The 15,618-nt window shown below is 42.5% G+C and overlaps 1 protein-coding gene across 1 annotated transcript in view; it reads left to right on the plus strand.

The window, feature by feature from the left end:
- kcnj6 (potassium inwardly rectifying channel subfamily J member 6) overlaps nucleotides 1–11,446 on the plus strand; it is a 100,624-nt gene extending 89,178 nt beyond the window's left edge. The window contains exon 3 of the mRNA XM_014197143.2: nucleotides 9,113–11,446. Coding sequence (XP_014052618.1) covers nucleotides 9,113–9,471 — 359 coding nt within the window. The 3' untranslated portion in view covers nucleotides 9,472–11,446. The remainder of the gene's footprint in view (nucleotides 1–9,112) is intronic.
- The last annotated feature ends 4,172 nt before the right edge of the window (nucleotides 11,447–15,618 follow it).

Consider the following 15,618-nt stretch of genomic DNA (forward strand, 5'->3'; position numbering starts at 1 on the left):
AATGTGGAAAAGTCTGAATACTTTCTGAAGGCACTGTTTAACTAACATTAGACCCGTGATAAGACTATGCCATTAATATGATCAAAGTCTATTAAAACTGAATATCTGACTCCATTAAGAGGATTCATAGAGACTATAGTTGAGTTACAGGAATTGGCTATCAAGAAAGTTCTGAGAATTGTCTGTCAAAGGAAAATAAACTAAACAAAAATATAAATGCAACATGCAACAATTTCAAAGATTTTACTGAGATACAGTTCATTTAAGGAAATCAGTCAATTGAAATAAAGAAATTAGGCACTAATCTACGGATTTCACGACTGGGAATACAGATATGCATCTGTTGGTCACAGATACCTTTAAAAAAAGGTAGTGGCATGGATCAGAGAACTAGTCAGTATCTGGTGTGACTACCACTTGCCTCATGCAGCGTGTGACATCTCCTTCGTATAGAGTTGATCAGACTGTTGATTTGTGTCCTGTGGAATGTTGTCCCACTCCTCTTCAATGGCTGTGCGAAGCTGGATATTGGCGGAACTGGAACACACTGTCGTACACGTTGGATCCAGAGCATCCCAAACTTGCTCAATGGGTGACCTGTCTGGTGAGTATGCAGGCCATGGAAGAACTGGGACATTTTCAGCTTCCAGGAATTTTGTACAGATCCATGCAACATGGGGCCGTGCATTATCATGCTGAAACATGAGGTGATGGCGGTGGATGAATGGCACGACAATGGGCCTCAGGATATCATCATGGTATCTCTGTGCATTCAAATTGCCATCCATAAAATCCAATTGTGTTTGTTGTCCGTAGCTTATGCCTACCCATACCATAACCCCACCGCCAACATGGGGCTCTGTTCACAGCGTTGACATCAGCAAACCGCTCACCCACAAGACACCACACACACAGTGTGCCATCTGTCCGGTACAGTTAAAATCGGGATTCATCCGTGAAGAGCACACTTCTCTAGCGTCAGTGGCCATCAAAGGTGAGCATTTTCCCACTGAAGTCGGTTAAGACGCAGAACTGCAGTCAGGTCAAGACCCTGGCGAGGACGACGAGCATGCAGATTCCCTGAGACGGTTTATGCACGTGGTCTGCGGTTGTGAGGCCAAATTCTATAAAATGACGTTTCTGACAGTTTAAGCAGATATTCTTCAGTTGTGCAAACCCAGAGTTTCATCAGCTGTCCGGGTGGCTGGTCTCAGACGATCCTACAGGTAAAGAAATCAGATGTGGAGGTCCTGAGCTGCTGTGGTTACACATGGTCTGCGTTTGTGAGGCTGGTTGGACATACTGCCAAATTCTCTAAAACAATGTTAGAAGCAGCTTATGGTAGAGAAATTAACATTCAATTGTCTGGCAACAGATCTGGTGGACATTCTTGCAGTCAGCATTCCAATTGCATGCTCCCTCAGAACTTGAGACATCTGTGGTATTGTGTTGTGTGACTAAACTGCACATTTTAGAGTGGTCTTTTATTGTCCCCAGCACAAGGTGCACCTGTGTAATGATCATGTTGTTTAATCCGTTTCTTGATATGCCACACCTGTCAGGTGAATGGATTATCTTGGCAAAGGATAAATGCTCAGTAACAGGAATGTAAACGAATTGGTGCAAAAAATGTGCATACAGTGTTGAGATTCACTCTGAACAAATACAAGTTACCACAGAGATCATACGTCCATATAGATAGCATCAGAGTTCTCCTCAGGGGACAAGTTTCAGATCAATTCCAAACATGGATACAATAGAATCACTAACACACATTTCAATAGTCAGTCCGCTGGATGCTGTAAGAGAGAGAGAGGCATTTTGGCCTCTTCAAGGGCTGACAGGCCCTTAAGGTTTTTTCCCTTGTTTTTCTGGGACATTTGCCATGCAGACTCAGAGGTGACAGAGAGCACATAAGTTAGGGCCGAGCCTACAATGATAAAAGGCCAATACAATACTAATGTAATTGTGTGGGTTGTAAAATGTGAATTATCTTCTCTCTGAATAAAAAAAAACTTTTACAATTCATATTTTCCGCCTCTCTCATGCCTGTGGGCATTTACAACAAAAGGTTTCTCAGGAGATGATGAGAGGGGGGATCGTTGGAAGCAGTGGAAATTGCTTGATCATTCTAATCTCCCAATGGTCTTTATCAGCTGTTAATAAATACATTTACCCTCTTACTTGAGGACCCACAGTGTTGAGGAGTTGACTGATTGGATCTGGTGTTATCATTTAGATCCCAATATACTGCTGTTCATTGTTTCTTAACTGTTTAAAATGTCCAAGAGAGGAAGGCTTTGCTGGCTGGCTGACTTTGGAGGGGCAGTAAGCAGGCCCTAACACATCCCAGCTGATTTTGTTCTCTTATTTTTGGTACCTAGCATACCACATCTCTGGCATACCACTAGGGTAAAGACAAAGATATATAGATCAAATAAAGTGAGATTTGGTGTCAGAATGAACCAGTCCGATTTTTTAAGCTTTGTGCGTTTCAGTGAAAAGATATACGTAGCTGCAGCACAGGCCGTGGAAGGAAGTCAGATGGTAATCACTGACAGGAGCCAGTGATCACACTGTTTGATGAAGTGGCAGTTAAGCACATTTTGACTGGGTTTAATTAACATAAATCTGTTACAGTCTATGTTTCTCTGAGAGATTACCACAGCAACCAACATTGACTGTATGATCTATATTCATTCATAACATAATGATAGATTATAGCAGTGAAAAATACAATGGAAGCAACCAAATCAATTGGCTATTGGTCCTCAGAGTTGTGGCCTGACAGCTTTTATGGCATATTGAAGTAGCCGTGAACATTATTCTTTCGTTACTCCCCTTCTCAGCAAACATGGAAAGCACATGTACCACCACAAGCACTGCATTATAGCAATATCAGACGGATTATTCTGATAGGTTGGTTGATGTTTCTGGTTTGATTTTGTTGTACTCATAGTACATATGTTAAAGAAAGTTAGAATGAGATTATGTGTCTTCAGTGTCTCAGCAGCCATTCGGTCAAACAGTCACATTACTCTTCGGTCAGTGGATGGAGTGATGAGGTTGAAATAAAGAGTGTAGAGATGCAATAAAGAAGCAGGCTTCTGGTTTGCTGCATTTGGCCCTTTCCACTTCACTCAAATCAATACCAGTGGTAACTATCCCAGATTCACTATACCTCGGGTACCATTATCAACAGAGGTAATACTTTAGAGCAGGGCTCTGCATCACTTCTACCGTATCTGTATCAAAGAACAGTGAATATTTCGGTTAGACATGGAAAAAGAGCTGCAGACAAGGATAATTCCCCATCTTGTTGTTGGAACATGAAGAAAAGTCCCCCCTCCTCCCTCCTTCTGCTTCTATCTCCCTCTCTAAGCGACGGTGATGGTTTGTAAGGTTGCCATGGCAACTGCAGTTACTGTGTGCATGTGTGTGTGTGCAAGTGTGTGTTTGTGTGTGTGTCTGTGTGCGTGTGTGTGGGTGTGTGTGTAAGACAGACAGAGACAGAGAGTGTAAAGCTTGACTCTCTGTGAGCATACGAAGTGAGCAAGCAGGAAAGCCCACTGTGGTTATGTAAGCTCTATTATCTAAACAGCAGGCCACACCAGCCAATAGCTATCTGATTATTATTAGCTATTATGTTCCACCAATTCTGCTTGTGGGTAGTTGCTTTACTTTAGGCGAGAACTCTGTTCTTACAGAGGGAGATTTATTGTACGTAGGCGCACATGTTCTATTTTGATTGTTTTTAATATGGCCAGTACTTTAATATGGTGTTGCCATGTGGTACATGTTTGTCTCAAATTCTGTCATTTATACAGTCAGGTCTGTAATTATTGACACCCTTGAGAAGAGTTGAGCAAAAAAGACTGCATAAAGTAAGTAATACAAACACTGCTATATTGTATGCAAAAAAGGGGAAATTATATTATTTTATACTAGCAACTGTTCAGAGAAATATATTTTGTTTAACAAGTAATTAAAAAGATAGTGGTCAAAATTATTGGCACCCCTGTTTTCAATACTCTAGCACCCTCCCTTTGCGAAGGTAACGACACGGAGCCTTTTTCTACAATATTTTCTGATATTGAAGAATACATTGGGCATCCCGCCCATAGACTATTCCTCCATACATAATCTTTCCAGATCCTTGATATCTTTTATCTGCCCTCTTCAATTCAAACCACAAGTTTTCAATGGGGTTCAAGTCCGGAGACTTGCAAAATGTTGATTTTGTGATCAATTAACAATTTATTTGTGGATTTTGACTAGTGCTTGGGGTTATTGTCTTGCTGGAATATTCCCTTGTGGCTAAGTGTCAGCTTCCTGGCAGAGGCAACTGGGTTTTTGGCTAAAATGTCCTGGTACTTGGTAAAGTTCAGGATGCCGTTGACTCTAACAAGGGCCCCAGGACCAGTGGAAGCAAAATAGCCCATAAGATCAAAGATCCTCAACCATATTTACAGTAGGTATGAGGTACTTTTCTGCATATGCTTCTGTTTTTCAACGCTAAATCACCTAGGTGTCGGGGGCAGAGGGCAGAGGGGGCACACTTTGTTTCATTGGATAATGACTGTTTGCGAGGGGCCAGGCTGCATGTGTAATTGTCCCGTTTGTAGTCTCTGATTAGCACCATTGTGAGTAATGTATATGAGGAGCCGGAGATGGAGAGAGGGAGATGCCAACTGAGTGGTTGATGGCAGACCACATAAGGTGCATATAATCAAACCCCAACATTGTCAGAAAAGGAGAGAGGAATGGAGGGAGGAGGACGGAAGGGGTTTTAGGTGTTGACTGACTGCCATTACTACTCTCTGGTATCACAGACCCAACATGCAACCAGTTTACTGTGTGTGTCCCTTTGCCCCAACACCTTGGTGGTTTGAGTGGATAGGGCGACAGTTTTTCTAATCTCTACATGTTAAACTAACTACAGGGGTCAGGCAGAGAACAGTCATTGTTTTGGGAAAGTTGAAAGTAGCTGATATTGTCTACATGCAGGTCAGATTTACCTAAATAGACAGACAGGTGCAACCACAGATTACATTTGAAACCATCAATTCACTCCCTTCCCCCTAATTTGAAGGTTCTACTAGACTTCTAGAACATTGTGAGGCCAGACTCAATGTTTAATTATTTCTCCAGTGTGTTATTGTGGTAGTGGCAGTGGCCTGTATAGCATGGTCATCTGATGTCATTGCAGATGGATAGTGGGAGCGGTGCCTTGTCATTCAGCCCAGGGCATGTACAGACCGGAGCAGCAGTGGCGTGAAGGAGAATGTTTCGGGTGACAGGGGAGGGGTCGCAAGGTTGTGGAGGGCATGATGAGAAACAGGAACAGCTTGTGGCCATTTTCACGGCTGACCTGTTCTCTGTTATGAGGGCTGTGAATGTACAGTATGCAACACAAACACATACACACATGTAGCCACAGCAGGATGAGGAGACTGTGTGGTCATAGGCTATGTGTCCGCCAGACATTTATGTTCCAGGTTTGTCTTACTCATGTGCAGACGCACGCACACACACCCACACACACATAGAACAGCTCATGGTGTTTCTGGGAATAATTCTCTCCATATGGAATTAGGCCAACTAGTTATGCGATGCAATGAACTTGACTCAGTGTTAGGAATGAGGAAGAAGAGTTTGCTCCTCAGATGTGAGTCAGGACTTTAGAAGGGGGATTTCTCTTTCTACTCTCTCCCTCTGCATCACCAATGTCCTTATTAATTGTCATTGCCACAGTCCAAGTGGGAGTTAGTGTTCATTCAGGATAGGGTTTGAAGATAACCCCATTACCAGGCCTATCCATACTAAACATCAGTAGTAAGTTGGGGGGCTTTCCAGTTATAAAAGTCCTCCCTGACTTAACAGACAGACCCTTCTCTCTCTCACTGTCACCTTGCACTGACTTACAGTCATTTATTGGGAGATGTAAAGTGACTGCAGTCTGCTCCTGATTGATAACAGATGCAGTCTGCTCCTGATTGATAACAGATGCAGTCTGCTCCTGATTGATAACAGATGCAGTCTGCTCCTGATTGATAACAGATGCAGTCTGCTCCTGATTGATAACAGATGCAGTCTGCTCCTGATTGATAACAGATGCAGTCTGCTCCTGATTGATAACAGATGCAGTCTGCTCCTGATTGATAACAGATGCAGTCTGCTCCTGATTGATAACAGATGCAGTCTGAAACAGCTAGCTCAAAGACTCTCAGCCTCACAGATCTACCTGTTACCAAGTTGCCTGAATGAGACAACGTCAGTGTATAAATCTACCATTGCATCCCAGAAGGAAATCTGGCTGCATTTTCAATAGATACAGTATATACATTTTAATAGCATGTTGTGGTATGGATTAATGCTTTATTCAGTTTGTCTCCACTATCTGTCACCATTCGACAGTATATCTCTCTTTGGGAAGCTGAGCAGAGGTCCAAGAGACTGGTCTGCTGTAAAAATGAATTGTTCATGTTTCATTTGTATTATTTGTACACACATGATCGCCCGCTTGATAACGTATGAACCAGTTGAGCTATAGAAAAGGATTCAATTCAATAGCACCATTGGCAACATTTTAAGCTAGCTGTGGAGTGAGCTTACGTTATGTTCTTATCTCCGTTACACACGCACATGCGCCCACAAGCACAGACACACACAGACACGCACGCACACACGCACACGCACACACACACACAAGCACACACACACACATACAGTGCAATCGGCCCTGGCACTGGGGCGTGGGTTATATAAATGTGCTCAGCTAGGACTGTGTGTGGGTGTCTGCCTGCCTTTCTCTCCATTCACCTTTGGGCTGTTGCTGTTCGTTGAAATTCCTGCGTTTGAGCACGTCAGTGTTTTTCTCCTGTGTCTTGCTCAGGGGCCTCTCGGCTGTGAGACAGTAATCAGCCACTGAGGTACCTATCGACTGCACTGTGAGCCCCCTTTAATGATGTCTCAGTCTCAGGCCCCCATTCAAGGCTTCACATCCTCGGTAGCCCACTCCCCTGCCTGGTTTAGTTCAGGTTGTGTAAAGACACTGGGCCAGTGATTGGTAGAGTGTCAGGATCAGGAGGGGGCTTCCTGAAGCTGAGTAATTGCTGGGTCTGAGTAACACCTACAACAATTGCTGTACTCCACTCAATTTGTCTCTATCTTGGGCGGCTGGGCATTCTCAACCAGTTTATATGTATTTGAATTCACCCCTTGCATGTCTTCATTGAAGACATTATTAAACTGTTGTAGCGAGAGAAATGCATATGTTGCACTTTGTCAAATTGAATTTGAAGAAAGGCTCTGGACACTTTTGTCATTTAGGGTGCATGACAGGAACAACAGTTTGTAATGGTTTCCAAGCAGGATAATTATATAACTTCTCTCTTTTTGTCTGTGTCGTAGTTTGAGAGACCTGTGTGTGTTACACCTCACAGCAGCAGATTTTGTTCAACATCCATGCGTAGACATAGTTGCTGGAACCCTTATGGTATAGTACGCCATATTGTTTCTGCAGCGCACCAGCTGCTCGTTGGTGCTGCACATTTTCAGGATCATCTGCCAAATGGAACTGCAGTACGAGATGTACCAGCCCTCCCTCCACCACCATGATACAGACACAAACACACTCTTGATATAGTCCTTTATACCGTCTCTTCGCTTTACTCAATATCCTGTTGATGGCTGCGCTCCAGAGCACCAATTATTCTTGAATTGCATGTTCATTATGAATCCCCCATTGACCTCCCTCCACTTTTGATGCTATAATCTCAATAATTGTGCCATTCTGATGCCCTGCAGCATTAAACGTGTCAATGGGGCTGGTTAGCCATGACAACTATCTAAATTGGGACATTGCTTGTCATTCAGTGCCTGTTTAACGGTTTCTTATTAAGATGTCTTATGAAACCTGCCGGATAGGGAAATAAATGTAGGTCAAACGAGTCCACTCATCATTAAGTTATGAGAGGGCTAATCTATTAATGATTATAGGCTCTTCCTCTTGTGTAAGTAGTACTGTTTACATTTTTTCGTCCAATGTTTCAGAAGTTCCCTCCTTATCTTTTCCTGTAAAATGGGGAAAATATTTTTAATTGCCAACTTGAATTTTCTCTAATGAGGCAAGGAATTCAGAGACTTTCTAGAGTAATTTTTAACATATCATTATATTTGACCCAATAAATGATTAATTGAAGTAGTAGCCTGTTTTCCTTGAGAAATATAATAAATTATGGCTTCACTTAGCCTACACACAGAGCCTAGCAGCCATTCATTCTAATGAGTGACAATAAAATCTGGTCAAAGTGCTTTGGTTTGGTTTTGTGATTGTGAAAGATGACATACTGTAGCCTTGCAAATGCTCAGTAGTCAATTGTAAGACCTAAATCATGTTATTGTAATTCAGATCATGTTGGGGAATTTCAAATGAGCTGGCTTATCAACTTCCAAATGCAAAAAGGAAAGTGATGTTTTACCGACCACATGCACTAAGTACATAATAAGTACTTGGACAGCTGCTGCGCTTGTATTCCACTTGTATGTCTTCTGAATATACATGAGCAACGTAAGCTTTAACAAGCCAGCCGTACTACTGTCCACAGAACTTAGACTTAGAGTGCAGCCTTGCACGTGAATGATGAGGATATAAACGCTTACTGTATGTCTCTGGGGTACATTTACAGTGTACTGCTGCATCAAAGCTCAAGCCAGAGTCTGGTTAGTGTCTATGCTCATAATTAAGAGTTATTAATAGTCTCTGTACAGTATGTTCAATACATCAACCCTTCCTGAGTGTTGTGTGGACTGGATAGGGCTGGATATATTAATGAGTGCTCAGTTTTGAGTGTCCAACTGTATCAGCAATTAATAATTTACTTAATCCCAGCACATATGACCCTAGCCAGAGATCACTGATTGCTAACGCTTAACAATGTTTATTGACATGATAACCTGATATAACATTGTTGCTCATAAAGTGCCTGTATACCTGTGTGTGTCATTATCTTGTAATGACGCTGACATTAAATGAGTCATATCCACAACTAGACAGTGTTTTTGTCCGTCTCTAGAGGAGGCTAAGTGCCCTCTGCTCTCTGTCCCACAGGGATGACATGCCAGGCCAGGAGCTCGTACGTGACTAGCGAGATCAAGTGGGGCTACCGCTTCATGCCCGTGCTCACACTGGAGGATGGCTTCTACGAGGTGGACTACAACAGCTTCCACGACATCCATGAGACCAACACACCCAGCTGCAGTGCCAGAGAGCTGGCCGAGATGAATTGCCGCGCCCGCCTGCCCCTTACCTGGTCCGTGGCCAGCAAGCTCAGCCAGCAGGGGGTGCTGGAACCTGAAGGCCGCGAGAAGAAGAGTACTACTACCCTGGTAACCCAGGAGGAGGGGCTGGAGGAGCAGACAGAGAGGAATGGTGACATTGCTAACATAGAGAGCGAGTCCAAAGTGTAAAGGGGAGCGAGAGAACCTAGGGCCAGGGGGGCTGTGTGAACCGTACTGTGGCATCTCTTCTCATGACTGGCTGACCAGGTGAGCTGGTCCCAGGTTAGAGGTCAGGGGTCAGGGCCAGGGCAGAAAAGGGGACGGTCTAGCCCAAGGAGCCCTGCAACAAGGACAGCTTAGGCCCTCGTCGGGTCATTTACCTTCCAAAGATAGCTGGTAAACGACAATGGCTGGACTGGAAACCTCTGCGGGCAATTGCATGTTTTGAAAACTTTTTTGTTCTTCTTCAAAATACAAATTCCTATTATTATTATTATTATACATTTTTTTATTCAAAGATTAAAACCTATATAAAAGTATATATTCTAGGGCATTTGCATTTGTATTTTTTGTATGTAATATTTGTTTTGTTGCTGAAGTGTGAATATTTGACAGGAAGAGGTTTGATACTGATTCATTTAGACCAGGTCTGTACATATTCTATGCCTTATGTACGAAGCTTTCTTTACATTAGGGGTTTTCAGAAATATATAAGCATGTACAAAAACTGTAGTTAATTTATTCTATATTGTGTACATAAGAGAATAATGTTGATTGTAATAGGCAAGACAAAATAACTCTTAACAATTCTGTATGCAAGCCCTATAGACTATTAGACCAACGGCATCCTCACATCCTTGCCCACTTGGCAGAGAAGTGTTAGACCCTGACTGTGCATGTCCACTAAACATACCACCAAGAGGTAGTGGGAACTGTCGCCCATGACCCTCGAGTATCATCAGTCCAAGTCTCCCCTCCTTGAAGACCTTTATGTGCTCATAGGATAGGCTTGATGCAATACCCTTTAAGTTGGGAATGGAAGCTGGAAGCGAGAATGAACTGAAGGGAGTTGAACTAAGTTGCCCTTCGGAACCAAGTTGACGTCTGTGTGACCGTTTTCTCTCCATTTGTTTTGGCCGTATTTCTGTTGGTCATATAACTAAATATTCATATCAACAAATACCCAAATACTACTTTCAAATATGATTTAGGAATTTCTTCATTAGAAGATGACATGGTAACTAACATGTTGGGAATACAGGGCTTTCACATGACATCATCGCTGGAGAGTGTGGTGGAATCTCAGTCTTATATGGTAGTACTGTACCTCACAGTAAGGAGGAGGAAAATGACAGGAAGTATATGCTCATTTGTTCAGTAGTTGTCTGGCCACGAATCAAAGCTACGTTATGAAAGACTGACCATCAGAGGCTGTCGATGTACATTGTTAAAGCGTAATATTCCCTTACGGATGCCTATTATCTGAAACCCAGTATTATTGTAATGGTGTCTGTAACCAGCCAGGCCAGACATGAATGTAGGCAACTGTATGTCAGCTGAGGATATGGAGGTTGCCATGGGGATGAGGTGGTCTTGTTATGCCACAGACCACAGGCCAGAGTGAGTGTAGTGGATAGCCACCCAGTGGAAAGTTCCATGCAGGCCCTCTAGTTACTGGCATTGTAGGGGTTTCATGATATAATGATGGTATTACGTAGGGTCTCACTGATAGTATAACTGAGGCATTGTAAACATAGGTCTTGGAGGGTAGAGGGGCTGTCTCTATGGACACAGGCAGATGGACAATGCTTTCAATAAAGCTCCTATCGTCACTGACGAACATGCTCACTTTTCTAATATGAAGGAAAGGCTTCAATCTTTCAGTGTGTCTCTGAGGTGAATCCCACTGTCGTGTTTGGCCCGTAGCGGACAGATGAAGGCACACTGAGACAGTGTAAAGAAACCATGTGAGGGGAAGTTGGGGAGACAGTGTAAAGAAACCATGTGAGGGGAAGTTGGGGAGACAGTGTAAAGAAACCATGTGAGGGGAAGTTGGGGAGACAGTGTAAAGAAACCATGTGAGGGGAGGTTGGGGAGACAGTGTAAAGAAACCATGTGAGGGGAAGTTGGGGAGACAGTGTAAAGAAACCATGTGAGGGGAGGTTGGGGAGACAGTTAAAGAAACCATGTGAGGGGAAGTTGGGGAGACAGTGTAAAGAAACCATGTGAGGGGAGGTTGGGGAGACAGTGTAAAGAAACCATGTGAGGGGAAGTTGGGGAGACAGTGTAAAGAAACCATGTGAGGGGAAGTTGGGGAGACAGTGTAAAGAAACCATGTGAGGGGAAGTTGGGGAGACAGTGTAAAGAAACCATGTGAGGGGAAGTTGGGGAGACAGTGTAAAGAAACCATGTGAGGGGAAGTTGGGGAGACAGTGTAAAGAAACCATGTGAGGGGAAGTTGTGTTTGGCCCGTAGCGGACAGATGAAGGCACACTGAGACAGTGTAAAGAAACCATGTGAGGGGAAGTTGGGGAGACAGTGTAAAGAAACCATGTGAGGGGAAGTTGTGTTTGGCCCGTAGCGGACAGATGAAGGCACACTGAGACAGTGTAAAGAAACCATGTGAGGGGAAGTTGTGTTTGGCCCGTAGCGGACAGATGAAGGCACACTGAGACAGTGTAAAGAAACCATGTGAGGGGAAGCTGGGGAGACAGTGTAAAGAAACCATGTGAGGGGAAGTTGTGTTTGGCCCGTAGCGGACAGATGAAGGCACACTGAGACAGTGTAAAGAAACCATGTGAGGGGAAGCTGGGGAGACAGTGTAAAGAAACCATGTGAGGGGAAGTTGTGTTTGGCCCGTAGCGGACAGATGAAGGCACACTGAGACAGTGTAAAGAAACCATGTGAGGGGAAGTTGTGTTTGGCCCGTAGCGGACAGATGAAGGCACACTGAGACAGTGTAAAGAAACCATGTGAGGGGAAGCTGGGGAACGCATTCAGACCTACTCTGACAACTTTAACAAAGTGCAGATCGAGGCTGTTATTTTTCTTCTTTTCACATATTTTGCCCACTTTATTTCTGCTGCAGAACTACTTTTCTAAAAGCAATTGATTTGTGTTTCTGGCAAAATGTTTGATTTGAAAACGAGCAGTGTAATATGACCTAACAATGTTATCACTTTACAACAGTGTGAAATGTCTTTACTGCGGAACGTTTTAGCTCTGCTTGTCACTGATAGCACACTTGTGTCAATGAAGAACATTTGGAAACACTTTACATTAAGTTGCCCTTATATGATGCAGTTAGTCTATAGCTATTTCAATTGTTTTTAATTGTGAACCATATTTGTTACAGGTGTAGTTACTGTGTAGTTATTGGTAATTACTCTGATGTTATAAAAAGGGTAGATATTTCACCTATGTGGTATTTAAGCAGCTTAATGTAAAGTGTTCGACATGCAGGCATCAACATGCACTTCATTTTACTTCTGTCCATCTCTGAACAAAGGCTGAACTAAACAGACATGTTTATTATATCGACTCCTTTATTTGACTGTATTTATTAATTTGTCGTTTTAATACCAATCATGGTTGTATTAAGTTGTAACTTTAACATGATTACAATCCAACATACTGGTTCATAAATCAACTTCAACAATACTTTAACCAATACTTATCTCACTCTCTTTTATTGATAAAAATCGTATTCTACCTTTTGTGTGGATTTAATGAAATTGAGAAATATATTCATACTCTGTGGTCAATATTGTGAGAATTATTCATTGAAAGGAGCAATCATATTCAATCTAAAGGGCACCATTTAAACCATGTGGTACAGTACAGGACCAATAAATGGTAGAGCTAGAGTTTAGGAAGACCCACTATTTTGGAATGGGGTGTGATTCTCAAACACTGAGGGTTGCCCAATGCAAAGTACACCAACCCATTATTTACGTAAATTACAACCAACCAGCACCCAAACCCCAAGAAGGGACTGCGTTTGCAAGCTCTGCTTCAGGGATGTGCCAAACAGCACAGCTAAGCAAAAGTCCAGTTCTTCCTAGACTGCTTGTTACTCAAGGTTCTCAACTCTCATGCCATGCAATTGATTTGAAGTATATAAAATGCTGACAGTAGGAAATTAATCTGTTTTGTCTCTCACAAAATTATCAGACTCAGAGTTGAGAAAGGCCACCAAAAGATACTGCAACAGCACAAAGTCGAGTCGATATTAATTTAACAAGACTTCTCATTAGCACTCTATACAGCTTGAAAAAGTACATAGTATACTGTAATTAAGGCTGGGTGTGGACTTAGATAGTTTAGCAGCATAACTGCTCAATAACTTCATAGTACTTGCATCGAATTGCTTTATTATGCAAATGCTCAACTAATGAGCTAGTGGGACCAAGCAGCACTACAGTACATATTACAGCTTTGATTGAGACCCCAAAACATGTATTGTTAAGCCTTTTATCTACGATGAACTGGTCTTCTCTGCATTGTGTTGTGTGTAACAATAAGGTTATGCTCGGACAATAGAGAAGACTAGAGGTGCCGTAAATTTAAAGATCCTCCCCTTTTCTTCAATTTCAGCCTAAACTGACATACCCAAATCTAACTGCCTGTAGCTCATGCCCTGAAGCAAGGATAAGCATATTCTTGGTACCATTTGAAAGGAAATACTTTGAAGTTTGTGGAAATGTGAAAGGAATGTAGGAGAATATAACACAATAGGTCTGGTAAAAGATAATACAAAGAAAAAACAACCGTTCTTTTGTTTTTTTTGTAGCATCATCTTTGAACTGCAAGAGAAAGGCCATAATGTATTATTCCAGACCAGGTGCAATTTATATTTTGGCCACCAGATGGCAGCAGTGTATGATCAACATTTTAGACTGATCAAATGAACCATTGCATTTCTGTTCAAAATGTTAAATCAAGACTGCCCAAATGTTCCTAATTTGTTTATTAATAACTTCTCATGTTCAAAATTGCGCACTCTCCTCAAACAATAGCATGGTATTCTTTCACTGTAATAGTTACTGTAAATTGGACAGTGCAGTTAGATTAACAAGAATTTTGGCTTTCTGCCAATATCAAATATGTCTATGTCCTGGAAAATGTTCTTGTTACTTACAATCTCATGCTAATTGCATTAGCCTACGTTAGCTCAAACGTCCCGGGGAAGGAACACCGATCGCAAAGAAGTTAAGCGTGACTATGTGTGTATTTGCGTATGTGCATGTCTGTTCTCCAGCTAAGTGAATGATTTTCAAGATCATGACGGGGCCATGCATTCCTTGTGAAGCAGCATAACTCTTTACATGGAGATGTTAGGGATGTGGCTCTGAAATGCCAGTTTCAAATTGACTGTAGATATGTTTCTCCCTCATAGCGGGGACCCTTTCAACATCCACAAACTCAGTATCTTCAGCATCACATCAGCGTGTGTCAAAACGCCTCTGCACCATTTTGATTTAATATAGATCAGACTTGATTTTTCATAAAAACATGGGCCGGGAACGGGCTTGACAGTTAAGCAAAGCAATAAAGCGACGCACTTTGCCCCTGACAACAGTCAAGTCGGATGGCAGCTCATTGTTTCTGTTGCAAGCAGGGGTGGGGGGCAGGGGTGGGGTGGGGGGCCTACCTGGGGAAGTTTTCCATTTCCCAATGCTGAAACCAAAATGCTATCTGCTATCACACAATCGCACACACAAGCTCACAGCCGCACACAGATGCGCGCACGCCCACACACATTTCAGTCACAATCTGAGGTGAAAGTGAATGTAGCCTACTTTATGGCTGAATTTCAGGACCTTCAGAACGGGGGATTTTTATCAGATGTCCATTATATTACTCCGCATTACCCTCCTACTCATATAGATGAGTAGGAGGGTAATGCATCAATCAATCAAAATGTGCTGGTACAAAAACGTTTTCATTTTGGTTTCTCCATGGATTTGTATTCATTGCAGCGTAAGAAACAAAAGTAAGATTATAGTGATAAAAACCTGTCCTTTTCTATAGACCATCTCTGCCTTTCCCTAACATCTCCATGTAAAGAGTTATGCTGCTTCACAATGACTTGAATGAGCCCCAACAATCACTACTGTAGAACCCTCCCCACGCACACCTCTCATTATCATCAATACATGTCACTGTTTACTGCTGAATTTGGCACTATTATCCTATGAGAGTTTACCTTTCCTCTCATGTGAAATTCCAATGTCGTCTAGAGAATTAAACAGCAACCAATGTTGTAGAAAGTTTCCATGTTGGTCTTTTCTTTGGTTTGGCACTACTTCTTTGTCACTGACCACTCTACTCTCT

Source organism: Salmo salar, chromosome ssa04 (genome assembly GCF_905237065.1).
Source record: "Salmo salar chromosome ssa04, Ssal_v3.1, whole genome shotgun sequence".
NCBI classification, from domain to species: Eukaryota; Metazoa; Chordata; class Actinopteri; order Salmoniformes; family Salmonidae; genus Salmo; species Salmo salar.